This window comes from Sciurus vulgaris (genome assembly GCF_902686455.1).
Source record: "Sciurus vulgaris genome assembly, chromosome: 18".
In the NCBI taxonomy this organism is placed as follows: Eukaryota; Metazoa; Chordata; class Mammalia; order Rodentia; family Sciuridae; genus Sciurus; species Sciurus vulgaris.
The window spans coordinates 18,649,129-18,670,905 of record NC_136479.1 but is presented as its reverse complement, the minus strand read 5'-3'; the positions used below and the strand labels follow the sequence as shown (position 1 = coordinate 18,670,905).

At 42.8% G+C, this 21,777-nt stretch overlaps 1 protein-coding gene across 2 annotated transcripts; it reads left to right on the top strand.

Moving 5' to 3' along the window:
* Window positions 1-2,973: 2,973 nt before the first annotated feature.
* ZKSCAN2 (zinc finger with KRAB and SCAN domains 2) lies at window positions 2,974-21,777 on the top strand. Of its 2 annotated transcripts, none has more exons than XM_079120051.1 (7): window positions 2,974-4,045; window positions 5,058-5,244; window positions 7,286-7,377; window positions 7,742-7,868; window positions 13,245-13,928; window positions 15,385-15,876; window positions 17,191-21,777. In XM_079120051.1, exons 1-7 carry the CDS (start codon window positions 3,641-3,643, stop codon window positions 18,111-18,113), a joined length of 2,910 nt encoding a protein of 969 aa, XP_078976177.1. In that variant the 5' UTR covers window positions 2,974-3,640; the 3' UTR covers window positions 18,114-21,777. The 2 variants fall into 2 exon arrangements, with proteins under 2 accessions (XP_078976177.1, XP_078976178.1); XM_079120052.1 differs by lacking the exon at window positions 17,191-21,777 and adding an exon at window positions 16,115-16,475.

Genomic DNA, 21,777 nt, shown 5'->3' with positions numbered 1-21,777 from the left:
TGGCTGGGGATGTGGCTCAGTGGTCAAGTGCCCCTGAATTCAATCCCCAGTACCCCCAAAATAATAAATAAATAAATTTCCCGTTAAAAATATACATAGGCATGGGTATGTGCTGAGAGGCTATTCAAACAAAACAGTAATTCCCAGAGGTCTGTGATTCAACCCCTAAGAGAGAATGAAGCAGAGATTTAAGAAGGCTAGGTTGTAATTTCCATGGACCAACTTGAGATTTTGTCTTGCTTAAGTCCATGAGATAGAGTAGGAAGTTCAACGCCTAGGGATATTCACTTTCTTCTGGAGCAAGATGTCTCAGGAAAGCAATTCCATTACAAAAGTAAAAACTTCGTAGCAGCAGGGAGCAGCCTGGAGTGGCAGGGATTGGGGCTCAGACTTTTTTTTTTTTTTTTTTTTTTCTTGCGGTGCTGGGGATCGAACCCAGGGCTTTGTGCTTGCAAGGCAAGCACTCGACTGACTAAGCTATCTCCCCACCCTGGGGCTCAGAGTAAAATTAGGATGCCTGGTTGTGGTGAGGGGCCCAAGGTCAATGCACTGAAGATCTAGGTCAGAATATATTATTTAAATAGAAAATGGGAGAGTTCCATAAAGGGAACCGAGACACAAGACCAAGCATACACCAGGCTGAAGAGGGAGTAAAAACTGACAAGGTGAAAAAAAATATAGCAGGGAGACACACCCAAATATTTCCCTGCGGAAACTCCCGGGGGCTTTTCATGCAGCAGCCATGCCAGAAGTAAGTGAATAGACAGCAGAGAGATTAGTGGGGAAAGTAAGAAAATGAGTGTAAAAGTGCTTCAAAAATCATGAAACCATGCAGGCTTGGGAAGAACAGCTCAGACCATATGGACAAAAGTGGAGGTTGGCTGAGTGCCTACTATGGGCAAAACACTGTTTTAAGCTCCTGGCACAAAGTAGTTCTAAAAAAATAACAAAAAATCCAGGTGTGGTGTGCATGCCTACAATCCCAGCAGCTCAGGAGGCTGAGGCAGGAGGATCTCAAGTTCAAACCCAGTCTCAGCAACTTAAGTGAGGCCCTAAGCAACTAAGTGAGGCCCTGTCTCTAAATAAAACATAAAAAGGACTGGGAATGTAGCCCAGTGATTAAGTGCCTGGGGTTCTATCACCAGTTCCAAAAAAAAATAAAGAAAGAAAGAAAAACTTTCCAGTGGAGAAGACAGAAAAATGTACTTTTTTCAGTTATTTAAAATTGTGATGATTTCACCTAACAGGACTGTTTGCCAACTTTTTAACAATCAGAACAGGTGACAAGTCTATACCCCTGCATGTCGCCAAGAGGCTGAAATCAGTGGTTGCTTCCTTCAGGCAGGAATTGCGTACTCTGGTTTACTACATCTACATCATTCCCTCATGTCATACTGTCTACTTCTCTGTTATCTACCCGACCCAAGTTCCTGAGCTGCCGTGACACTTGCCTCTCCTAAAACTACCAATGTCCCAAGGAGCATTAAAAAGATCCTCTTCTTATCTGAATCTTTATTCTGGGTTACCACTTACCTGATGTAACCTTGGGAAATCACATCACCTTGCTGAGGGCTCAATATTCTCTAAAATGGAAGTGATCGTGTCTGCTTTATAGGATTTTCGTGGGGACTGGGCTTTGACTAATTAACTCTTAATGCGTACCCTTGGATCTCATCCCTAAGAATGCTTCTTCAAAGAAAACATCCCAGACCTCCTGACTAATTCAAAGCCCTCTGGGTTTCTCTCCTTGGTAGTACCTACTACAGTTACAACGGTACATTAGTTTAAGGCTTATTTGGTTAATGCCTCTGTCGTCCACCAGAGTGAAAACAGTGACAGAGGATGCTGGTTTTGCAACCTATTAACACGTCAGGCACAAAACAGGTGCTCAATAAACATAACTTTTTAATAAAGTCACATGAAAGTTTAATGCATAACAATATTACTCTAAAAAGAAAGAAAAGCTGTGTACTGGCTTTGATACAACTCCTGGTGCATACTAGATAGATTCTTTCTGACTCTTCCTCACAATACACCCGTTATGTGCATGCATGGTACTCTGACTCTTTAGGCTGCTAGAACTTGTACCTCAAATTCTAATTAAAATTGTGAGAAACAAAAGTCGCCAACCTGTTTTCCAACGAGCTACCTACCCCCTACAACAAGAATTTGTTTTGTCCACCAATGCATGCCAAGAGCCTAAAACACTTCCTATCATTAGTAGATGCTCAATAAATACAGAAAGGGTAAAAAGAATATGCAAGGCTCCAGGAAAGCCAGCTTCTGGTTTTACAGCACTTCCCGACGGCACTGGGAAAGGTGAAGCTGGAGCCTGTACAGACTTCGTCCCAGAAGTCCCCTCTGATCACACCTAGCCACCTGACTTCCCCAGAACCCGGGGCAGTAACAAGCCATGAACTGAAGGGCGACACCTCCAACGGCCCCGGGGTGAAGGCTGCGCCCTCCTCCCGCAGGGGGCGCCCCACGCTCCAGCCGTCTAGCCCAGGGTTCCGTCTAGCCCAGGGTTCCCTCCAACGCACTCGCAGCCACACGGACCACGATTCCTCCGCCACGAGACCGATGACTCCGGCAGGACAAAGAGTCCCCACTCCCCGGGGCCTCCTTCCACGGCAGCGACGACTCTGCGCCCCCTGCCCAGGAGTGCCGCTCCCGTCGCCTAGATCTCGGGCGGAGGCCAGACTCCCTCTCCCCTTTCCTGTTTTGTTTCGAGGTCTCTGTTCCACTGACAGCTCAAGTGCCACTGTATCCCTCCGCTGCATCTCCACATCCCTCTTCTAAATCCCTCGGTCGCAAGTCACCGCACTGCGCGCTCTCGCGAGAGTACACCACGCAGCCCTCTTCCCCCAGCCCCTCGCCGCGAGGAAGCCCCTGCGGCGCGCCGTCGCGGGCGGCGCATGCGCGGCGACGGCTCCCAGCGCCCCCCGCGCTCTCCGCGGGCCGAGCGGACGAGGCCGAGCGCCGGGAGCCGGCAGACTGCCCCCCGCGAGGCCTGGCTTCGCCCCGCGACTTTTTATTCCTTCGGGGTGGAACCGCGTCGCAGCCTTTCTCGACGTGCAGAGGTTTCCCGGGGAACGGCCGGGGCTGCCGCGGGCCCGGAGGAGCCCGACCCTGGTCTGGGACACCACAGGTCCCTTCCGGCCACCTGCGGCCTGGGCGCGCCGCCCGACCCGACTCCGGAACCTGGGGCCGGGCGGGGCCCGCACATCCGGCCCCACCCACTCGGGCCTCGCCTCCCAGAGCCCGACCCGGGTGCGGCGACACACCCCCTCCAGTCCGGCCGCCTCCGCCCATCCCTTCCTCACTCCGCTTGATTGCCTCCCTGTCCCTGAGCCTCGCTCCCTGTCCCCGAGCCTCGCTCCCTGTCCCCGACACTGCACTGACAGGGCTGCACCCTGGAAAACCACTATGCGGGGTCTTATCTTGTTTGGTGAAGAGGCCGAGTTTTTGGACTTTTCAAGGGCCTAGGAGTACCCGATTCTGCCAACACTGCCAGGGTTTTTGTTTTCTTTTTTAACCTCCCTCCCATCCCAAACTTCCAAGAACACTAAGCAGGGAGCCCTAGGAGACTCTTTCAGCCCCCTCTTTGAGCTAGTCTTGAGGTTGACCCCCGGGTTGGAGCATGGCTATGGCCCTCAATTCTCAGATCGACGTGCCCCTGGAGGTGGAGGGGTGCCTAATAATGAAGGTGGAAAAGGACCCCGAGTGGGCGTCGGAACCCATTCTAGAAGGATCAGAGAGCACTGAGTGTGAGACCTTTCGCAAATGCTTCAGGCAGTTCTCTTATGAGGATGTGACTGGACCCCATGAAGCTTTCAGTAAACTCTGGGAACTTTGCTGCCGGTGGTTGAAGCCAGAAATACGTTCCAAAGAGCAGATCCTAGAGCTGCTGGTGATTGAGCAGTTTCTCACTATTTTACCGGAGAAGATTCAGGTTTGGGCACAGAAGCAATATCCAGAAAGCGGAGAAGAGGCCGTGGCCCTGGTCGTCCATTTGGAGAAAGAGACTGGGAGGCTGAGACAGCAGGTGAGCAAGGATTTTCCAAATGTTTGTAATTTAGAAGGAAGGCGGTGGGAAAGGCAAGTGGGCAGGATTGCATTGCAAGAAGTGCTTATTATGGAAAGATCAGTGGTACTAATAAAAGACCCTTAAAATGAATGCACTTAAAAGGAGATCAGGATTTCATATTAAAATAGAAAGGAAAAAAGTTTTGAACAAAAATATTATCTTCCAAATGAAACAAAGCATTGCACCTAAATATGTTTTAATCCTTGGCACAGTGTTTCCAGCAAAATTGTATGAGAAAACAATACAGTTTATGCCTTATGGGGTTTGACTTTTGCAGCTTAATCCAAAGCAATGCTGATTTTGCACCCCCCCCCAAAAAAAAACAAACAAAAAAAAAAAGACTTAATCAGTTATCCCAGAATCTTCTCTAGTCCTGTAATATTCCAACTAGTGTCTTCTGAAGTGCTCTCAGTACCATAATCGCATCACTCTTCTCCATTCTTACTGCTAGATCTTCATTTCTTGTGGTTCTGCAGGCTCTTCTGTTTGTTTTTCAACACCCTTTCATTAACTTCATGAAATTCTGCAGCATTTGCCAGGTTTGCAATTTCACCTTGCACAGAATTTCCGCTGTGTAAAGATCCCAGTATCAGCAGGTTGCTGTGTTGACCTGGAGTAGACAAACTGATGTGTGGGGTGAATAAGTTTTCAGCTCACTAGTGAATATGTTCATGTTCTGATTTCTCTGAACCTAATAGACGTGAGGGCTCAAATAATGTTTATTCTAGTAATTAGGAAGCCCTGTATTTCATTCCTGGTAGATTTTCCCCCTGTTTGTAGCAATAAGGAGTACTCTCCTGTTCCCTTATGCTCAAACTCCTGGACAGTGCAGTAAGACCAACACCCTCAGAGACTCCACTGGGAAAGGAATAAAATTTTCATTCCTTCTCATGTTTTCTGTCCTTTATTTAAGTGTGTGTGTAACCTCTTTCCCTCCCCCTTCCATTATGGTATTGACTTTATTTCCCAGGTCAGCAGTCCTATACACTCAGAAAAGCAAGCCCCACTTGGAACAGTGTGGGAGGTAGCAGACTTTCAGCCAGAGCAGGTGGAGACCCATTCCAGGGCATTGTCTCAGGAGGAATCAGGAAGCCTCCACTCAGGACACCAGGAACAGCTGAACCAAAAGAGAACACATCGGCCCTTACCCAGGAATGGTAAGTAAGACACCAGTTAAATAAAAAAGAAGAGAAGAATAGTAAGAAGGACTCAAAGCATGCCCAGAGCAGAGACCATGGCAGATATATATTGTATTCCTGACACCGTGACTTGCTCAGTGTCATATTTGACTTGCTCAGTACATAATTTGAGAGTGAATTGAATATTTGGGAAGAAAGGTTTTATTGCTTCAAGAGTTGGGAACATATGCGACCTAATTAAAGAGAGATCTTAAGGGTGAGGAACTTAGCATTGCCCAGGCCAGCCTTGAGTCTTGTAATGTAATCCAATCTGCAGTCAGCTTGTTTTTAGTCCTGCCAGGTGTGTATTTGCTCTTGGCTGACCGTAAACAACTTGAAAAACTGTTTGGAAAGGGAAATAAGTCCAGTGTTCCAAAACTGACTTGCATGATGGCATATGAGAGGAATAACAACAGGACTCACAGGGAAGGGACACTGATGCTCATCGCCACTCTGGGCAAGAATGAATCAAGTCAGATGCAAGGGGATGCACCTTCCCAGCTCTCTCCCCATCTCCTGAAGTGTGGCTTCATATTGGGCTTAAAAAGAAGAATGGAAAGATCACTGGGCTTACAGTCAGAAGTCTTCGTTTTTTTCTTGACTCTGCCCCCTTTCTGTGTGATCTTGAGCAAGCAGTATGAGGTTAAGACCTGGGACTTCAGAGACAGGCAGACCTGGCTCTCCCATTTTTTATCTCTGTGGCCTTGGTCAGGTCACTTCTCAAAAGGGAAATAGCAATCTTGTTAGCATAGATTTAATGAGGCAGCGTAAAATGACCAATGCATGATAGTGGCCAATACATTTTAGTTTCTTTTCTCATAATGGCAAAATTATTCCTAAACTTCAATTCTGATGGACCCATTGAACCTTTCATCAAGAGGTCAGATTCACTACTACCATACCTGTGTTGGACCCCTCTCCAAGTTCATGTTACCCATAATAGAATGCATTGCAAAGATTGGTGCATTCTGAATTATCCAGAGTGTGTTTATTAGCATCAAAACTTTCATGATCACGTGGATTAGATGGCCCCAGGGACTTTATTTGATTAGTTATTCAGATAAATACCTACTTATGGTATTTCTGGATTTTACCATCCCAGGGTGATAAGGAATTTCTAAAGTGAATTAGTTTGTTCTTTTGAGGTACTAACTGGGATATACTCAGACAAATCTTGAGGATGGATATCTCAGAAAGGTAAATTCATCCTAAAGGAAGAACTGTGATTTCAGCCGTGTGGATTTCAGGGAATAGAATGTTTCCAATGAGATGATTTAGTGTGCTTCAGTAGAAAGAAGTGGAACAAGTTTTTGAGTTCTTAGTCACCAGTGACTAAGTGATGGTTGTTCTTGACGTTTTCCCTAGATCATGAGTTCCAGGGAAGAAGTTAGACCATGGACCTTGCTACATAAAGGCTTACATATCCTCTTTCCACCCTTAGAGTGTTGTTGCCTGCAGTGTCTATTACTGTGTGTCTGTTTGCTAAGTTCTTATGACAATATTCATTCATAGGGGCTTAAATTATGCTAATGATCTCAAGTTGGTAACTTGCCCACCAAGTCAAACTTGTTTTGTTTCACCTACAGGGAGTTTTTGTTTGGGGATTTTGTTGTTTGCTTTAGTTCTTAAGGTTTAAGATTTGGGATTTCATGAAAGTACAGATTTCCAGCTTCTCAAAAAATGACAGGTTCTGGCTCTACTGGAGTCTCGGTCTCATTGCAGCGTCAGCTGGAGCTGGGCACTGGCTGTGCCCTTTCATCAGGGCATGTGCTCTACATTTCCACATGGTCCCAGCCTGGCCCCTTTCCTGTGTACTTTACCTGCTTACTCCTTGACAGCACTTGAGTTTGTCAGCCCAGCTTTAGGATAATGTAATTTCAGGCCTCACTCTGAACTCTTTGGACAAATCATCAATTTATATCTTGTTGGTTTTAATATATTCTTATTTCTTGAAAGAAGAAGCAGCAAGGATTAAAGGGCCAGAGCCCATAATACTAATTGTTTCTTCCAATTTTTGTAGCTCGTTCTTCTCTTTGGGTTCCTGCCCCTGCTGATGAATGGAATACCGTAGATCAGGAAGTGACAACTACACATCTATCTGCTGGGTCCCAGGTAAATTGTAATTGTCCTCTCTGGCCTTTCTCCTTGCTAGGGAGTTTAGTCATGATGATTTCCTATGCTTCAGTATCCTCAGAATTTTTTACTCTCTCCTAGAGACTTCTTACCCCTTATTCCTTTTCCAGAAAATATTGGACTCAGCCTTCTGAGTAATGGGACTTCATGCTGGGTCATCTCTCTTGTCTTCTCTCATCTTCTGATTATTATTGTATCTTATGCTTCCTTTGACACACAATACACACTTGGTTCCTTAATTTCAGCTCTTCTTAAGGGCCCTTCTCTGCTTCATCCATGATCGTTCATCCTTTGAAGACCCATGCAGTTATCTTGGTAGTCATTGGTGTTAGTGTTGTTGCAGGAACCAGTGAAAGATGTCCACATGACGAGAGGCTTTTCCTATAAAAAGAGTGTGCATCAGATTCCTGCTCACAGAGATCTCTACCGGGATATCAGGAAGGAGAGTGTTGGGACCGTGGTCTCCCTGGGTAAGGATTCTTTCCTTTCATAGATTTAAAAAAAGAAACCTTGGGGATTTCTTATGTATTCATTCCAACTGGTGATAAAATAGTTGTATTAATCCTTAAAGAACCTCCATGGGTTCCCTAGTGTAATCACTTAGCTATGTTCTCTTACCCATTTATTCCTTCCAATAAGAAAAAATAATAATAATAATATAGCAATTAAAACATAGGAGAAGAATTAAATATGACTGTCATATTTAGAATATAGAAAATGTAAACTTGGGCTGAGGATATAGCTCACTTGGTAAAGTGCTTGTCTATTAAGCACAAAGCCCTGGGTTCAAAAAAAAAAAAATTGTAAACTTACATCCACTAGACTTAAAGATTCATAAAGTCACAAAGATTTTGTTTTCATTTAACAACAGTAACTCCAATACCTAGGACAGAGCTATCTGACATGGGTGGGTGCCCAATAAGTATGTTGGATCGATGGAAATCTTAAAACTGAGAGAAAGTAAGCCAGGCATGGGGTTGAATACCTGTTACCCCAGCCACTTGAGAGGCTGAGGCAGGAGAATTGCAAGTTCAAGGCCAGCATGACCAACTTAGCAAGACCCTTAACAATTTAACAAGACCCCATCTCAAAATAAAAAAATAAAAAAGACTAGGGATATAGCTTGGTAGTAAATCATCCCTGGGTTCATTCCCCAGTACTAAAAAAAAAAAAAACAGAAGAAGAAGAAAGTAATTTAAGTACAATAAAGCATGTGGTGACTCATTCAAAAAACACAAATTTACAGGGATGCATCACCACTAAAATAACACTCTATAAGCAGATTTTTGGAGGATTATCTTCATCTGCTTTAACAGGAGGAATTAGTATGATTCATTGATGTGTGAACTTTTATTCTTAAGTAAAAGAGTACTTATGAATAAAATGAAAAGCAAAAAATGCACTAATACCAACTTATAACCAAGAGATGTAAATTATACACATTATATATACTGTAATCCTGTTATAAGGGTAGGCCCTAGCCACATGTGACTAGTTAAATTTTAATTTATTACATTGATTAAAATAAAATTTAAAATTCAGTTCCTCAGTGGCAGTAGCCATCTTTAAGGTATTCTATAGCCACATTGGATGGCACAATTACAGAACGTTTCCATCACACAAAGGTCTATTGGACAAAGTGTCTACCTGTAGACACTGATCTGTAGCAGTTGTAAAATTAACCATATCTCAGGAATGAATAAAGGCAAACTATCAGTTGCCTTGTTAGAAAACGAAGCAGTTGAAAAAATGATAAATTTAAAATGACACACCATTGTCATCAAGAAATGACAGGCATTCCAGCCATCTGCCCAGTTGTGCACATAATACATGTTTCCTACCATTTCCTTGGGTCACACAACACCCAATCCCAGTAAAGAGCTGGGTTCGTCCTTGGTAAATCTGCCATTAATGGAAAGGGACCATACTTTGAGAGTTCAGACTTAGCCTGACCCCCTTTGTGTATGATTTTAAAAAGATCCAGGCCCAGAGACTCCTATCCCAGTTCCCAGTCTCTCCTTTTTTTTTTTTTTTTTTTTTTTTTTTTTGTAGTTGTAGATGATTAGAATGCCTTTATTTTTATGTGATGTTAAGGATTGAACCCAGTGCCTCACACATGCTAGGCAAGCACTCTGCAATTGAGCTACAAACTCAGCTCCCCAGGTTCTTATTGTAGATTGTAAACTTACAGCTCATAGGCTAAATGTGGCTTATGCACATATTTTGGCCCATGCAGTGGTTTTTTTTTTTTTTTTTTTTTTTAGAGTTTATATTTATACATAGTAGTTGGGTTCATCCCAACTCATATGTGCATTGAAAGAGATTTCAGTTCATGATCCCCCGTTCCCTCCCCCTTTCCCTTCCTACAATCCCTCCCCTCTCCCATTCTCCTTCCTCTACTAGACTTCCTTTTGCTCATCTGTTAATTGATATCTGATTGGTTCTTTGTGTTATCCTGTCTTTCTCTCCCCCTTTCCTTTATTTTACTCTAGCTTCCTGCGTATTAGAGAAAACTTTTGACCTTTGAGTTTCTGAGTTTGGCTAATTTCACTTAGCATAATATTCTTCATTTCCATCCATTTACCAGCAAATGCCATAATTACTTTTTATAGCAGAGTAGAACTCCATTTTATATATATATATATACACACACACACACACACACACACACACACACACACATATGTATACACACACACACACGCATATACATACATACACACCACATTGTCTTAATCCATTCATCTATTCACGGGCATCTGGGTTGATTCCATAATTTAACTATTGTGAATTGCCACACAGTGTTTTCATTCGGTATTAGTTTATAAAAATGTATGTCCAGTGTGTCTTGGAAAAGCAGACATGGGACCCCTTAGACCCACTCTCCCACACAGCAGCAGTTGTCCAGAGCTGACTAAAGGGCTGCCACAGTCCCATCCCAGCCTCAAAGTTGTGCCTAGTCAAATGCCTGATAGCATTTGAACTTATATTTTCCCATACCTGCTTCTCTAGTGAGAAAAATAAAGAGCAGATCCCCGTCCGCAGGGTTCCTTCAGAAGGGCTTCATGTGATGTTGCATCCCTAGGAGAATTCTAGCTGGCTGGGTGCGCATGCCTATAGCCCAGTGAATCCGGAAGCTGAGGCAGGAGGAACCAAGTTAGAGGCCAGCCTCAGCAAGACTATCTCAAAAAAAAAAAAAAAAACAACAACAACAACGTGGGGGGGTGGGGAAGCACCCCTAGGTTCAATCCCCAGTACCAAAATCTCTAGACGAATTCTGTAAAGCTTCTATGAAGTTTGTATGGAAAATAAAACTAAATTTTACTACATACCTATTAGAGGCATTAGATATTTTATAGGTGAGAAGGTATTTAATTTTCCTAACACCTCTTTGAATAGGAAACTGAGGCTTAGAGAGTTTAAAAAATGTCCCCTGGTCAAAGTAAAGTAAGCACTGTGACTAGGATTCAAAGTTAAGACACACCTCAGTGAGCATGAGAGTACAAATACCTTAAGGTTTGGATTTGGTTTCCAGAAGATCCATACCTAGGATTGGGATTGTCCATTCACAGGATAGTTCTGCTTTTAATTTTTTGAGGAACCTCAGTACGGTTTCCTGTGACAGCGACACAGTTCATGGTCTCACCAGTAGTGCATGCAGCTCCATTCTTCCGCTTCCTTCCCAGCTCTTGTTATCTTTTCTTTTTCTGCTTTATTTTTATTGGTGCATATTAATTATGCAGAGTGGTGGGTTTCTCTCTGGCGTTCTTGTATATACGTAAAAATATCATTCGATGGGTTTCACTCTCAGTACTTACCCCTCTCCTCGCTTAGTCTCCTTCTTCGACCCTAATGGTGGTCTCTCTTCTACATTCATGGCATCCTTTTTTCCCCATTTTTTCCCTCTACCTTCCATATGTGAGAGAAAACATACAAGATTTTCTTTACTCTCTGAGTCTGATTTATTGTGCTCAAAACTATGGCCTCTTGTTCCATCCCTTTTCCTACAAATGAAGTAATTTCATTCTTTATGGCTAAATAAAACTACATTCTGTGCATATACCACATTTTCTTTGTCCTTCCATCTGTTGATAGATATGTAGTCTGATTCCATAACTTGGCTCTTATATATTCTGCTGCAGTTTAATATAGATATGCATATATCTCTTAAGTATGCTAACTTCAGTTCTTTTGGGTAAATCAAAAGAGTGGTATAGCTGGATCATACAGTAGTTCTATTATTAGACTTTTTTCTGCTGGGGGGCATGCCAGAGATTGAACCCACAGCCTTGCACATGCTAGACAAACAACTTTACCACTGAGCTATATCCCCAGCCCTACTATCAGCTTTTTGAGGAACCTCCATACTGATTTCCATAGTGGCTGAACCAATTTACATTGCTACCAACAGTGTATGAGAGTTCCTTTTCCCTGCATCCTCACCAGCATTTATTGTTACTGTATTATTGATGATTGTCACTGTAACTGGAGTGAAATGAAATCTCAGTGTAGTTTTGATTGGCATTTCCTTGATAGCTAAAGATACGAAACATTTTTTTCGTATATTCATTGACCACTTGGTATGATGTTTGCTATTCTAACAGGTGTGAGGTGATACCACATTGTGATTTTTTACTTTTCTTTTCCCTGTTGATTAGTGAGGTTAAATACCTTTTCATGATCTGTTGACCATTTGTATATCTTCTTTGGGAAAATATCTAATCAGATCTTTTGGTCTTTTGACCATTATTTTCATTCGATTTTTTTTCTTTTTTTGCTAATGAGTTTCATGATTTCTAATATATTTTAGATTTTAAGCACTTATCAGATAGATGGTTTGCTTATAGTTTCTTCCATATTATAGGTTGTCTCTTACTTTGTTGACTGTTTCCTCTGCTGTGCAGAAGCTTTTTATTTTAACATCATCTTGCTTATTTTTGCTTTTGTTGCCTGTTCTTTTGATGTCATATCCAAAAGTCATTGCCAAGACCAGTATTGAGTAGCTTTTTCCCTGTGCTTGCTTCTAGGAGTTTTATGGTTTTGGGTCTTACATTCAGGTCTTTAATACATTTTGAATTAATTTTTTGTGAGTAGTGTAAGATAGCGGTCCAGTTTCACTCTCGTATGTTGATATTCAGTTTTTTCAACACCATTTATTGAACAGATTATCCTTACCCAATGTTGTGTTCTTGGCACCCTTGTCAAAGATTAGAAGACTATATATGGGGCTGGGGAGATAGCTCAGTTGGCAGAGTGCTTGCCTCGGCAAGCACAATGCCCTGAGTTCAATCCCCAGCACCGCAAAAAAAAAAAAAAAAAAAAAAGACTATATATGAATGGATTTATTGTTGGACTCTATTCTATTCCACTGTTTTTTCCAGTATCATACTATTTTTATTACTGTAGCTTTTTAATGTAGTTTGACAAAACTTCTTTATTTCTAATCTCTCATAGGCCCAATGTGTGTGTGTGCATTTGTTGAAGTGGACAGGGAGGCAGTGTGGGGTGCAGTTGATTTTGTAAGTAACAAATACCTGTTGGGAGCATACTGTGAACCTTACACAATGCTAGCTGCTGAGAGGAAATCAAAGATAGTAAAGTATGTTTCTTACCCTTGTATTCCTTCAAGAACTAGATAGGAGAAGTGGTACACATGTGAGAAGTAAAATGATAGCTTCAGGAGATGATTGTGCCAGAGACGTCTTATAAGAATGACCACACACATTGCCATCATCGAAGGAGGCTTTGGCATAAGCACACGGTCCAGGAGGGCATGTCATAGCAGAAGATTGAGGCATGCAGTAAGGACATCCGTGCCTACCATGAAATGTGTTTTCTTACCACAGGAAGTACAGTGTCTACATCTAACAAGATAACCCGGTTGGAACAAAGAAAGGAGCCATGGACCATAGGTCTCCATTCCTCTAATAAGAGGAATATACTGCGAAGCAACTACATCAAAGAAAAGTCAGTTCATGCTCTTCAGATCCCTGCAAGGAATGCGGGGAAGGCATGGAGAGAGCAGCAGCAGTGGGGCTTAGAAGATGAGAAGATAGCTGGTGTGCACTGGAGCTACGAGGAAACTAAGACTTTCCTTGCAATTCTCAAGGAGTCTCGCTTTTACGAAACACTTCAGGCTTGTCCCCGAAACAGCCAGGTTTATGGTGCTGTGGCTGAATGGCTGCGAGAGTGTGGCTTCCTCCGAACGCCAGAACAGTGCCGAACCAAGTTCAAAAGTCTTCAGAAAAGCTATCGAAAAGTGAGAAATGGCCACCTGCTGGAACCATGTGCCTTCTTTGAGGACATGGACGCTTTATTGAACCCTGCTGCCCATGCTTCATCCACTGATAAGCCAAAGGAGGTGCTGTCTCTTCCCAGGCTAAAGAGAATTGGAATCATGGCTAAAGAACAGATCAGTCTGCTGGAGGAGGAGGAAGCTGCCGAAGAATCTGACGGTGATGAAATAGGCATTGAATTTATCCGAAAGTCTGAAATTCGGGCTGCTCCTGTCTTGTTTCAAAACCTGAGTGGTAAGAACTATACTTTGGGGCTGGGGTTGTGACTCAGTGAAGAGCACTTGCCCAGCCTGTGTGAGGCACTGGGTTTGATTCTCAGCACTGCATACAAATAAATAAAATAAAGGTCCATGAACAACTAAAAAAATATTTAAAAAAAAAATAATTGTACTTTGTTTCCCTGTTATGAAAACAGAAGTGTAGTCTGTAGGAAAAGGAGTAGATAAGAAGCCACCAAACCTGGAGGTGCTGTCACACACACCCTGCTGCTTTCACTGTGATATGACCCCATTGCTGAAAGTACTCTAGGTGTCTGTTGCTGCCCCCAGCGCAGCTTATGAGAACAACACTGAGCAGCCATGGAGTTTAAACATAACTTGAATGTTGAGTATTTGAGGCCTTGTGGAAGGAAAGACAGATGCAGTGAAAGGGGTTTAAGGATATAGTATTATCCAAGAATTAGATTGTAATAAGTCAGGTATATTATTATACCACCTAGGATAACCATTAAAGTAACATGTAACTAACAAGAGTAAAAACAATATATATTTTTTTTTCTCATAATGTAAAAGGAGAGAGAAAAAGAACACAAAATAGCTAAGTCAAACAAAAAAAAATAAGGTGTTAGATATAAATCCAAATGTATCATTCATTACAAACTTAAGGACTAAGATTGTCACACATTAAAAAACATGTTGCTTATAAGAGGTGCATCTTAAATATAAGAACTCAGAGATGTTAAAATTGAAAGAATAGAAGCGGCACCATGCGAAAGAAAGCTAGTGTTGAGTATCCGGGGAGTGAGACATACAGAATTAATTGTGTGATGGTTGGTGAATCACGTAACTGTGCTGGGCTTCAGTTGTCTCATCTCTATGAGTAAGAATACCTCATAGCATTTTATCAGTGTTCTATGGGATATAGAGATGAAGGCATTCAGAAAATACTAAAATACAGCATTACTGATGTCACCGTTATTAGTACTGGTTTCTCTACTTCAGAAGTCAGGGAAGTTCCCATTGGGTGTCCCTAGTCCCCTGTTCTTAACCACCTGGGAAAGACACTTCCAGATAGCTAGATTCTTTTGTCTCCAGAGCAGTGGCAGATTTTGGAGACTATACTTTTATTCTTCCAAATAAACGTCAAGATCAGTTTATCAATTTCAGTGAAAAAACTGTTGGATTTTTACTTTTATAGATTCATTTAAGACCTAATATCCATATAACTTGAGTCCACTTGTTCAGAAACATAGTCTCTCATTGTTTTCTAGTTTATTCATGTCTTTCAATAAAATATTATAGATTTTATTAATATAGACATCCCTATTTCTTGCAAAGTGTATTCCTGGGCATATCACATTTCCGGTTGCTACTACAATTGGGATTTTTTTTTTTTACCCTTACATTTTGTAATGTGTATAAAATACAGGGGCTACAGACTCCTTATCTTTGAACTTTATCTTGAATGGCAGGTGTGCATTGGGGCTACGAAGAAACCAAGACTTTTCTTGATATCCTTCGTGAGACTCGGTTTTATGAAGCGCTTCAAGCCTGTCATCGGAAGAGCAAGTTGTATGGGGCTGTGGCTGAACAGCTCCGAGAGTGTGGCTTCCTCCGGACACCAGAACAGTGCCGAACCAAATTCAAAAGCCTGCAGAAGAGTTACCGCAAAGTGAAGAATGGCCATGTGCTGGAGTCCTGTGCGTTCTACAAGGAAATGGATGCCCTCATCAACTCTCGGGCCTCTGCGCCTTCCACAGACCCGCCAGAAGAAGTTCCCTTGCCCTCAAGGCAACAACGAGGGCGTGTTGAAATTGAACCCCAAGGACCTACAGACTGGGAACCTGAGGAGAACTTACGGGAGGCAGTAATAGAAGATTCTGGCAGTGAGAGGATGAGTGAGGAAGAAACTGTACAAGAGTCAGAATTCCAGGGACCTCCAGGTCTACTGCAAAGCCCGAACGGTAAGACTCTTCTAAGGTTCTAGCCTGAAAGAGGAGAAAATGAGGTCTGGCACAGGCTCATGCATACTACTCACTCAGCAGTACTTGAGTGCCGCGTGCTGTTTGAGGAAACAGCAAAGAGTAAACAGGTCCTGGGCTCAGGGTGCTCCCATGTAAAGGAGCCACTCACCTGCCCCGTCTAGTCACTTATTCTCCTGACTCGGACTTTGGGCTCTCAGGCTTGGTTTTGTCTCTTCAGGTCAGATGGTGTTTTGTATGTCCTAGAAATGCTATGGGGAAGACCTTGGAATTATACATGAGAAAAAAACTTGGATGAAGGAGGTGTGTCAGTAAGTTCAAACCAGAAACAACTCAGTCACGTGTGATGTGCATGAGAAAAAAGAGGCAGAGACAAAATGGGAAAGAAATTATTTTCGTCCTAAGCTCTGCCAGTGTATTTCCTGCTGACTACTAAATTTTAGTCAAACTAAAATCACCATCTTCCTTCCCACACCAAGGTAGATGAGGTAAGAAGTAAGAGAGTCATGGGAGTTCATTATACATACCAGTCTTTCTGTATTTTCTGTTCAAATTTCCCACAATAAGAAATTAATTTAAAAAGTCACACATTTAGCACATGACCAAGAAGGAATTAGAACCAGAATCATGTGATTCTAAAACTCTGTCTCTTCACCACATTGTACACTCTGTCCAGAAACTTCACAGAAAAGCTGGATCCGTGATGTGCATTATGTTAAAGGTAGGATGTAGATGAAAAGGCAAGGAGAAAATAGTCCTGATTTTGTAAAATGAGAATTAAGGTTTGACTTAGTGTGGTTTATGGGATAGTCAGAAAAGAAAAATGACAAGAACATCTGAGAAAAAAGAAGTACTCTTGAATAGAATATGATTAACCATTTTTGAATTCAGAACCCCCTTGAAGAACTTGGACTTGGTCACTGGAATCTGCTGAAGGCTGGGTGGTGTGGTGTCCCTAGTATTGATGTGCAGTGATGAACAGGGCGAGTCAGAGTAGAACTCCAGGGAGACGAGCCAGCTTGCTTCCATGTTCGTTAGGATGTGCATAGGGAAGAATGGTTTGGATTATAACTCATTTGAATTATATTCAATTCAGAAAACATTTCTGAAGACCTACTGGGTACCAGATGTTTGTTACTGGCCTGTTTACTGAAGGAGAACACCGCATAAGGAATCGGGGAAGACTCCCAGGATCTGAGGCCCACGAAATGTATAGGAATCATAAATGCCAAGCCTTGTAAGCCAGGTTGTTTGTTATATAGGATTTGTGTGAAATTTATATTGTCTTTTTTTCAGATTTTGAAATGAGAAATAGTATCAAGGAGGACCTAACACAGGTAATATATAAGGACACAGAACCTCAAAGAGCATTAATAGAAAGGTCTAAAAGATTCATTTCCCAGAACACTGATCCCAGTAAGTATCGCAGAAGGGAGTGCATCTCAGGAAGACAGTGGGAAACCCTTCAAGGAGTTAGACAGGGAAAGCTGATGCCGCAGCCTCGAGATCTGGGGAAAGCCACGGTGCATCAGAGGCCTTTCGTGGGGAGGAGACCTTACAGACTGCTCAAGTACGGAGAGACCTTTGGAAGGAGTGCTCGTCTCATGTGCCGGATGCCCCACCAGAAGGAGAATCCGTACAAGTGTAGTGTCTGTGGCAAGTGCTTTGGTAGAAGCAGGAGCCTCATCCGACATCAAAGAATCCACACAGGAGAAAAACCTTTTAAGTGTCTTGACTGTGGCAAAAGCTTTAATGACTCCTCAAATTTTGGAGCCCACCAGAGAATCCACACAGGGGAGAAGCCGTACAGATGTGCAGAGTGTGGGAAATGCTTCAGTCAGAGCTCCAGTCTTATCATCCATCAGAGGACCCACACCGGTGAGAAGCCCTATCAGTGTGCAGAGTGTGGGAAAAGCTTCACCAACAGTTCCCACTTCAGCGCCCACCGCAGGGTGCACACTGGGGAGAATCCCTACAAGTGTATGGACTGCGAGAAAAGCTTCAATAACTGCACGAGATTCCGAGAACACCGAAGAATACACACTGGAGAGAAGCCCTACGGATGTGCCCAGTGCGGCAAACGTTTCAGTAAGAGCTCAGTTCTCACCAAACACCGGGAAGTTCACGTGAGAGAAAAGCTTCTGCCGCACCCGTCCTCTGTGTGTTCCCCGGAGAACCCCCTGAAGGGGAAAGCCGAGGAGCTCAGGAGGACTCTTTGATGAGGAGCTCCCCTCTCCCTCCACACCTCTTTAGCCAGCTCACCCTGATCTCACTCTGGAAGCAATCTTTTCTTAGCTCTAAAGTGTAATTCCCAAGATAAACTTGAGAATATAAATAAATTAGACTTCCATCTTGTTCTCACCTCTGCCTCTAACTCCATCAGTCTGTCCCTCCTCTCTCAGTTTCTCCCTTAATAAAGTGGAGAAGATTTATTGTCTGAGTTTAGAATGAGATCCTCTTCAGCGTTGAGGCCTCTGCTCTTAGATTGCTAAATTCAGCAACGTTCAAGATCCTTCCATGTGGGTGAGAGGTGTTCTCAAGGGGATAATTGCTGAAAAGTTTTTGTTGTTTTTATCTACTACACAAGATCCTGGATGCAGCTTTGATAACAGATTTTCACATGTGGGTAGAACTTTCAGGAGTCTGATCAGAACTCCTATTCAGATCCATATCTGTTTGAAGATATTCACAAAAGGAGAGTGAAGATTTCATAGTTCCCTCAGAAGCCTGTTATGGTGTACCTTCTTTGTGTCACGACATTGATGCAAGTAGCTAGGGTGACTCCCTGTGTTGTCACTGAGGTTACGTTACTAATGCCTTGCCCTCCATCAAGAGGAGAAGCAGTTGATCCCCCTCATCCATTCTGTACCTGAAGACTTAAATCCCTGTAGTTGCTGCCCTTGCAGGCTACAATAACCTCAGTTCCTCTTGCTGTTACTCATAAGTCCTACGCTTACCTCTTATTTGTTCTGGGTGCTCTCTTCTGACTCTTCTGGACTGCCATGCCTTCCGAAGATTGAAAGGATGCATGCTTACGGTGTGTCTCATCGAAGTAGGGTTTTGGGCGCATTCTATCTACCTGATAACTCCTCTTGGTCTTACCTAGAAAGTGACTGGTACGTTGGCCTATTTTATACCTCCTACCCCCACATATCAATGTAATATTAGATATTTAGTGTTTCTGAAATTGTAAGGGAATAGGGAAGAAGTGAAATAGAGACCTGAAACATTTAATATATCTGACCAGTTGGACTCCTTAGGGCTGCCTTTAGATCAAAGAACAATACTTCCAGGGCTGGCTGTTAGACATGCCCGTGTCTGCCTCTGAGGCTTCTAGTCCCTGTTCTTAGGATCATAAACCTAACTGTAGAGCCCTGAGTAAGTATGCAGCTCTATAGCTCACTGAGCAAAAGTGGAAATATTTATAGAAACTTCAATACAAAACACCGTGTTTTTTTTTCCCCCTTTCATCTACTTTGTCCAAAATAATCTCTGATAATCCCCCACACACGTAGCACTATCCCAGTAAATACTGGCAGAAAGGTTACGTGGGGGATAGTGAATTCATATGTGGAATTACAGAATAAACCTAGGAATTTGATCTTCCAGAGCTGGTTGCTCCAGGATGAGGCCTGTGGCATTTATACCTTTAATACAAAGGTAGCCCGTGGCGGCTCTGTTTGTGAGAGGGAGACATCACAAGATTAGTGGATTCTGGGCTGCATGTAGATCATTATTTTGCTCTAATTTTTCCTGTTAAATGCTCTCTTTAAATAATTTAAAGATATCTAGAAATGATATCTTTTCTTTTGAGTATGTTTGACTCTTTTGAAACCTGTTCAGCAAAGTACCAAGGAGGGTAGACCATAGAAAGGAGTCCAGTGTATGGTGCCAGAATAGGGGATGGCCTGTTGGAAGACAGGTGACTCAGGTACACGTGGGTAAATGTGTCTGATGTACATTTGTTGGAAGTGTCATGACCGTTCACATCTCAGTAGTGGATTCCCCCGTGGTGTCTGAATTTTAGACTTCTGAGGGTGTGTGTGGTTCCATGTTGGTATCGTGCCTGGCACAGTGAGAAGCGTGTGGACTTGTGCTTCTGTTGTAGGTGTAGATATCCTGGAATTCAGCTCCAGAGAAAACGCACATTAATATGAATCACCACTTAGTAATACATACACAGGATTGATAATTATATGGAAGCATGATTCAGGAAAGTAGATGACTTACTCATAAATATTTACTAAGCACTGTTATGTGTAAGACTGTGTTCTAGCTGCAGCGAGGGGTACAAAAATGAAAGAAAGGAGGGTGGCACCTGTCCTCAAGATATTACCATAAAGTATTGCAGCAAAAGGTGAAGCCAGTTACCCCTGTGCTGTTACAAAAGGTCGGTAACTCAGGAGGAAACCACCTGCACTTACTGAGGAGTTTCTCTAAACTGCAAATCTAGAATCCCATTTGGTACCTCTGTCTCTCACACCTCCCCAGCGGCAGGAAAGAAAGGTTCAAGGCCTGTTCCAGCTCCAGTGGAAAAATTCATTCTCTCCTATGGCTGGGATCAAGCTGAGGTGGAATTGGTGCCCTGCCTGTGTTCCTAGTTGCAAACGGGCTATTTGGCATGTAGTATCTTATCCAACTTCCTCTCTGTTGTAAAGAAATAGAAGATCTCACCCACACTGTAGGTCAAGGAGCCTTGTTTCCCTGCATTTTATCTTTTTTTCATGCTGAGGCATGAAATTTAAGATGGATAATCACATTTTGAGTTAATATGTCTTTTGTATCACATCACATTGCCTTTATAAAGATCCGTAGGAAAAGGGTTTTTTCCGTGTCTTAGTACCAGGAAATCCTCTGATCCTAAGCAAAAACAAAACAAGTTTTTATCTTATGAACACTGTGATTTTTATAACTTACTACTTTTCCGCTCTTTGTCCTGGATGCTGGAAAGCTGGACAAAACAGTCCACCTCAACCAACTACCTAAACCTGTATTTATTTCTGTCCTGTTTCTTTGGAAATGGTCTCAAATCCTATTTTTGAAAAGTGGTATAAACAAATAGAGATTTTATTCTCTGACATCTTATCCAAGGTATTTAGAAACTGGGCTCGTACTTCCTGCCTCAGCTTGCATTGACTTCCACAAATACCTCTAATTCTATTGATTCCATTACACTTTTGACCTAATTCATTCATCTGGAAAGAAATCTTAGTTTTTTGAAGAGGAAAACATCACACATATATATATAATAGCTCAGGGCAGCCTATCATTATGGAATGAGCATTAGGCCAGAAACCAAAAGAGACAAGTTTGTCTGGACCTTATCACTCACTGAGTAATATTTGCCAAATCACAGCCTCTCTGCTTGAGAAGTTTAACTCTGTTGCCGAGGCTGCTCCGGCCTTGTGTTGGTGAGGCTGTGGGAGCATGGTGGAGATGAGGAACAGGTGGTCAGGCAGGCCCGCAGCCGGGCTCCCCACTGTAGGGAGCCTGGGGCCATTCCAGGTCTACTTCATACTTCAGGGAAGGGATGCTGTGAGAGCAAAGAAGCTTGCTGGCTAAGAAGGAAGGACACGTCACTCAGGTCCAATGGCAGGCAGCCCCCAGGCAGCCTGACAGCCACCAGCAAGTAGCTCAGGTGAAGAAAGTCTGTTTTGTGAGGTCTGGTGCCCAGGGACAGACAAGACCAGTGATGAGGGCACCCAGGTGAAGTGTGGGTAACGTGTGAAATTGAAAACCTCGCCTCTGTCTGAATGCGTTCCAAGACCAAGCAAGTGTAAATGTATGTCTGTGTGTTGTTTTGTATTAATGTTCACTTAGCTGTCTTCTTGAAAATTTACATGTGAAATAAATGTCTACAATAAATGGCTGTCTTCGATTTCT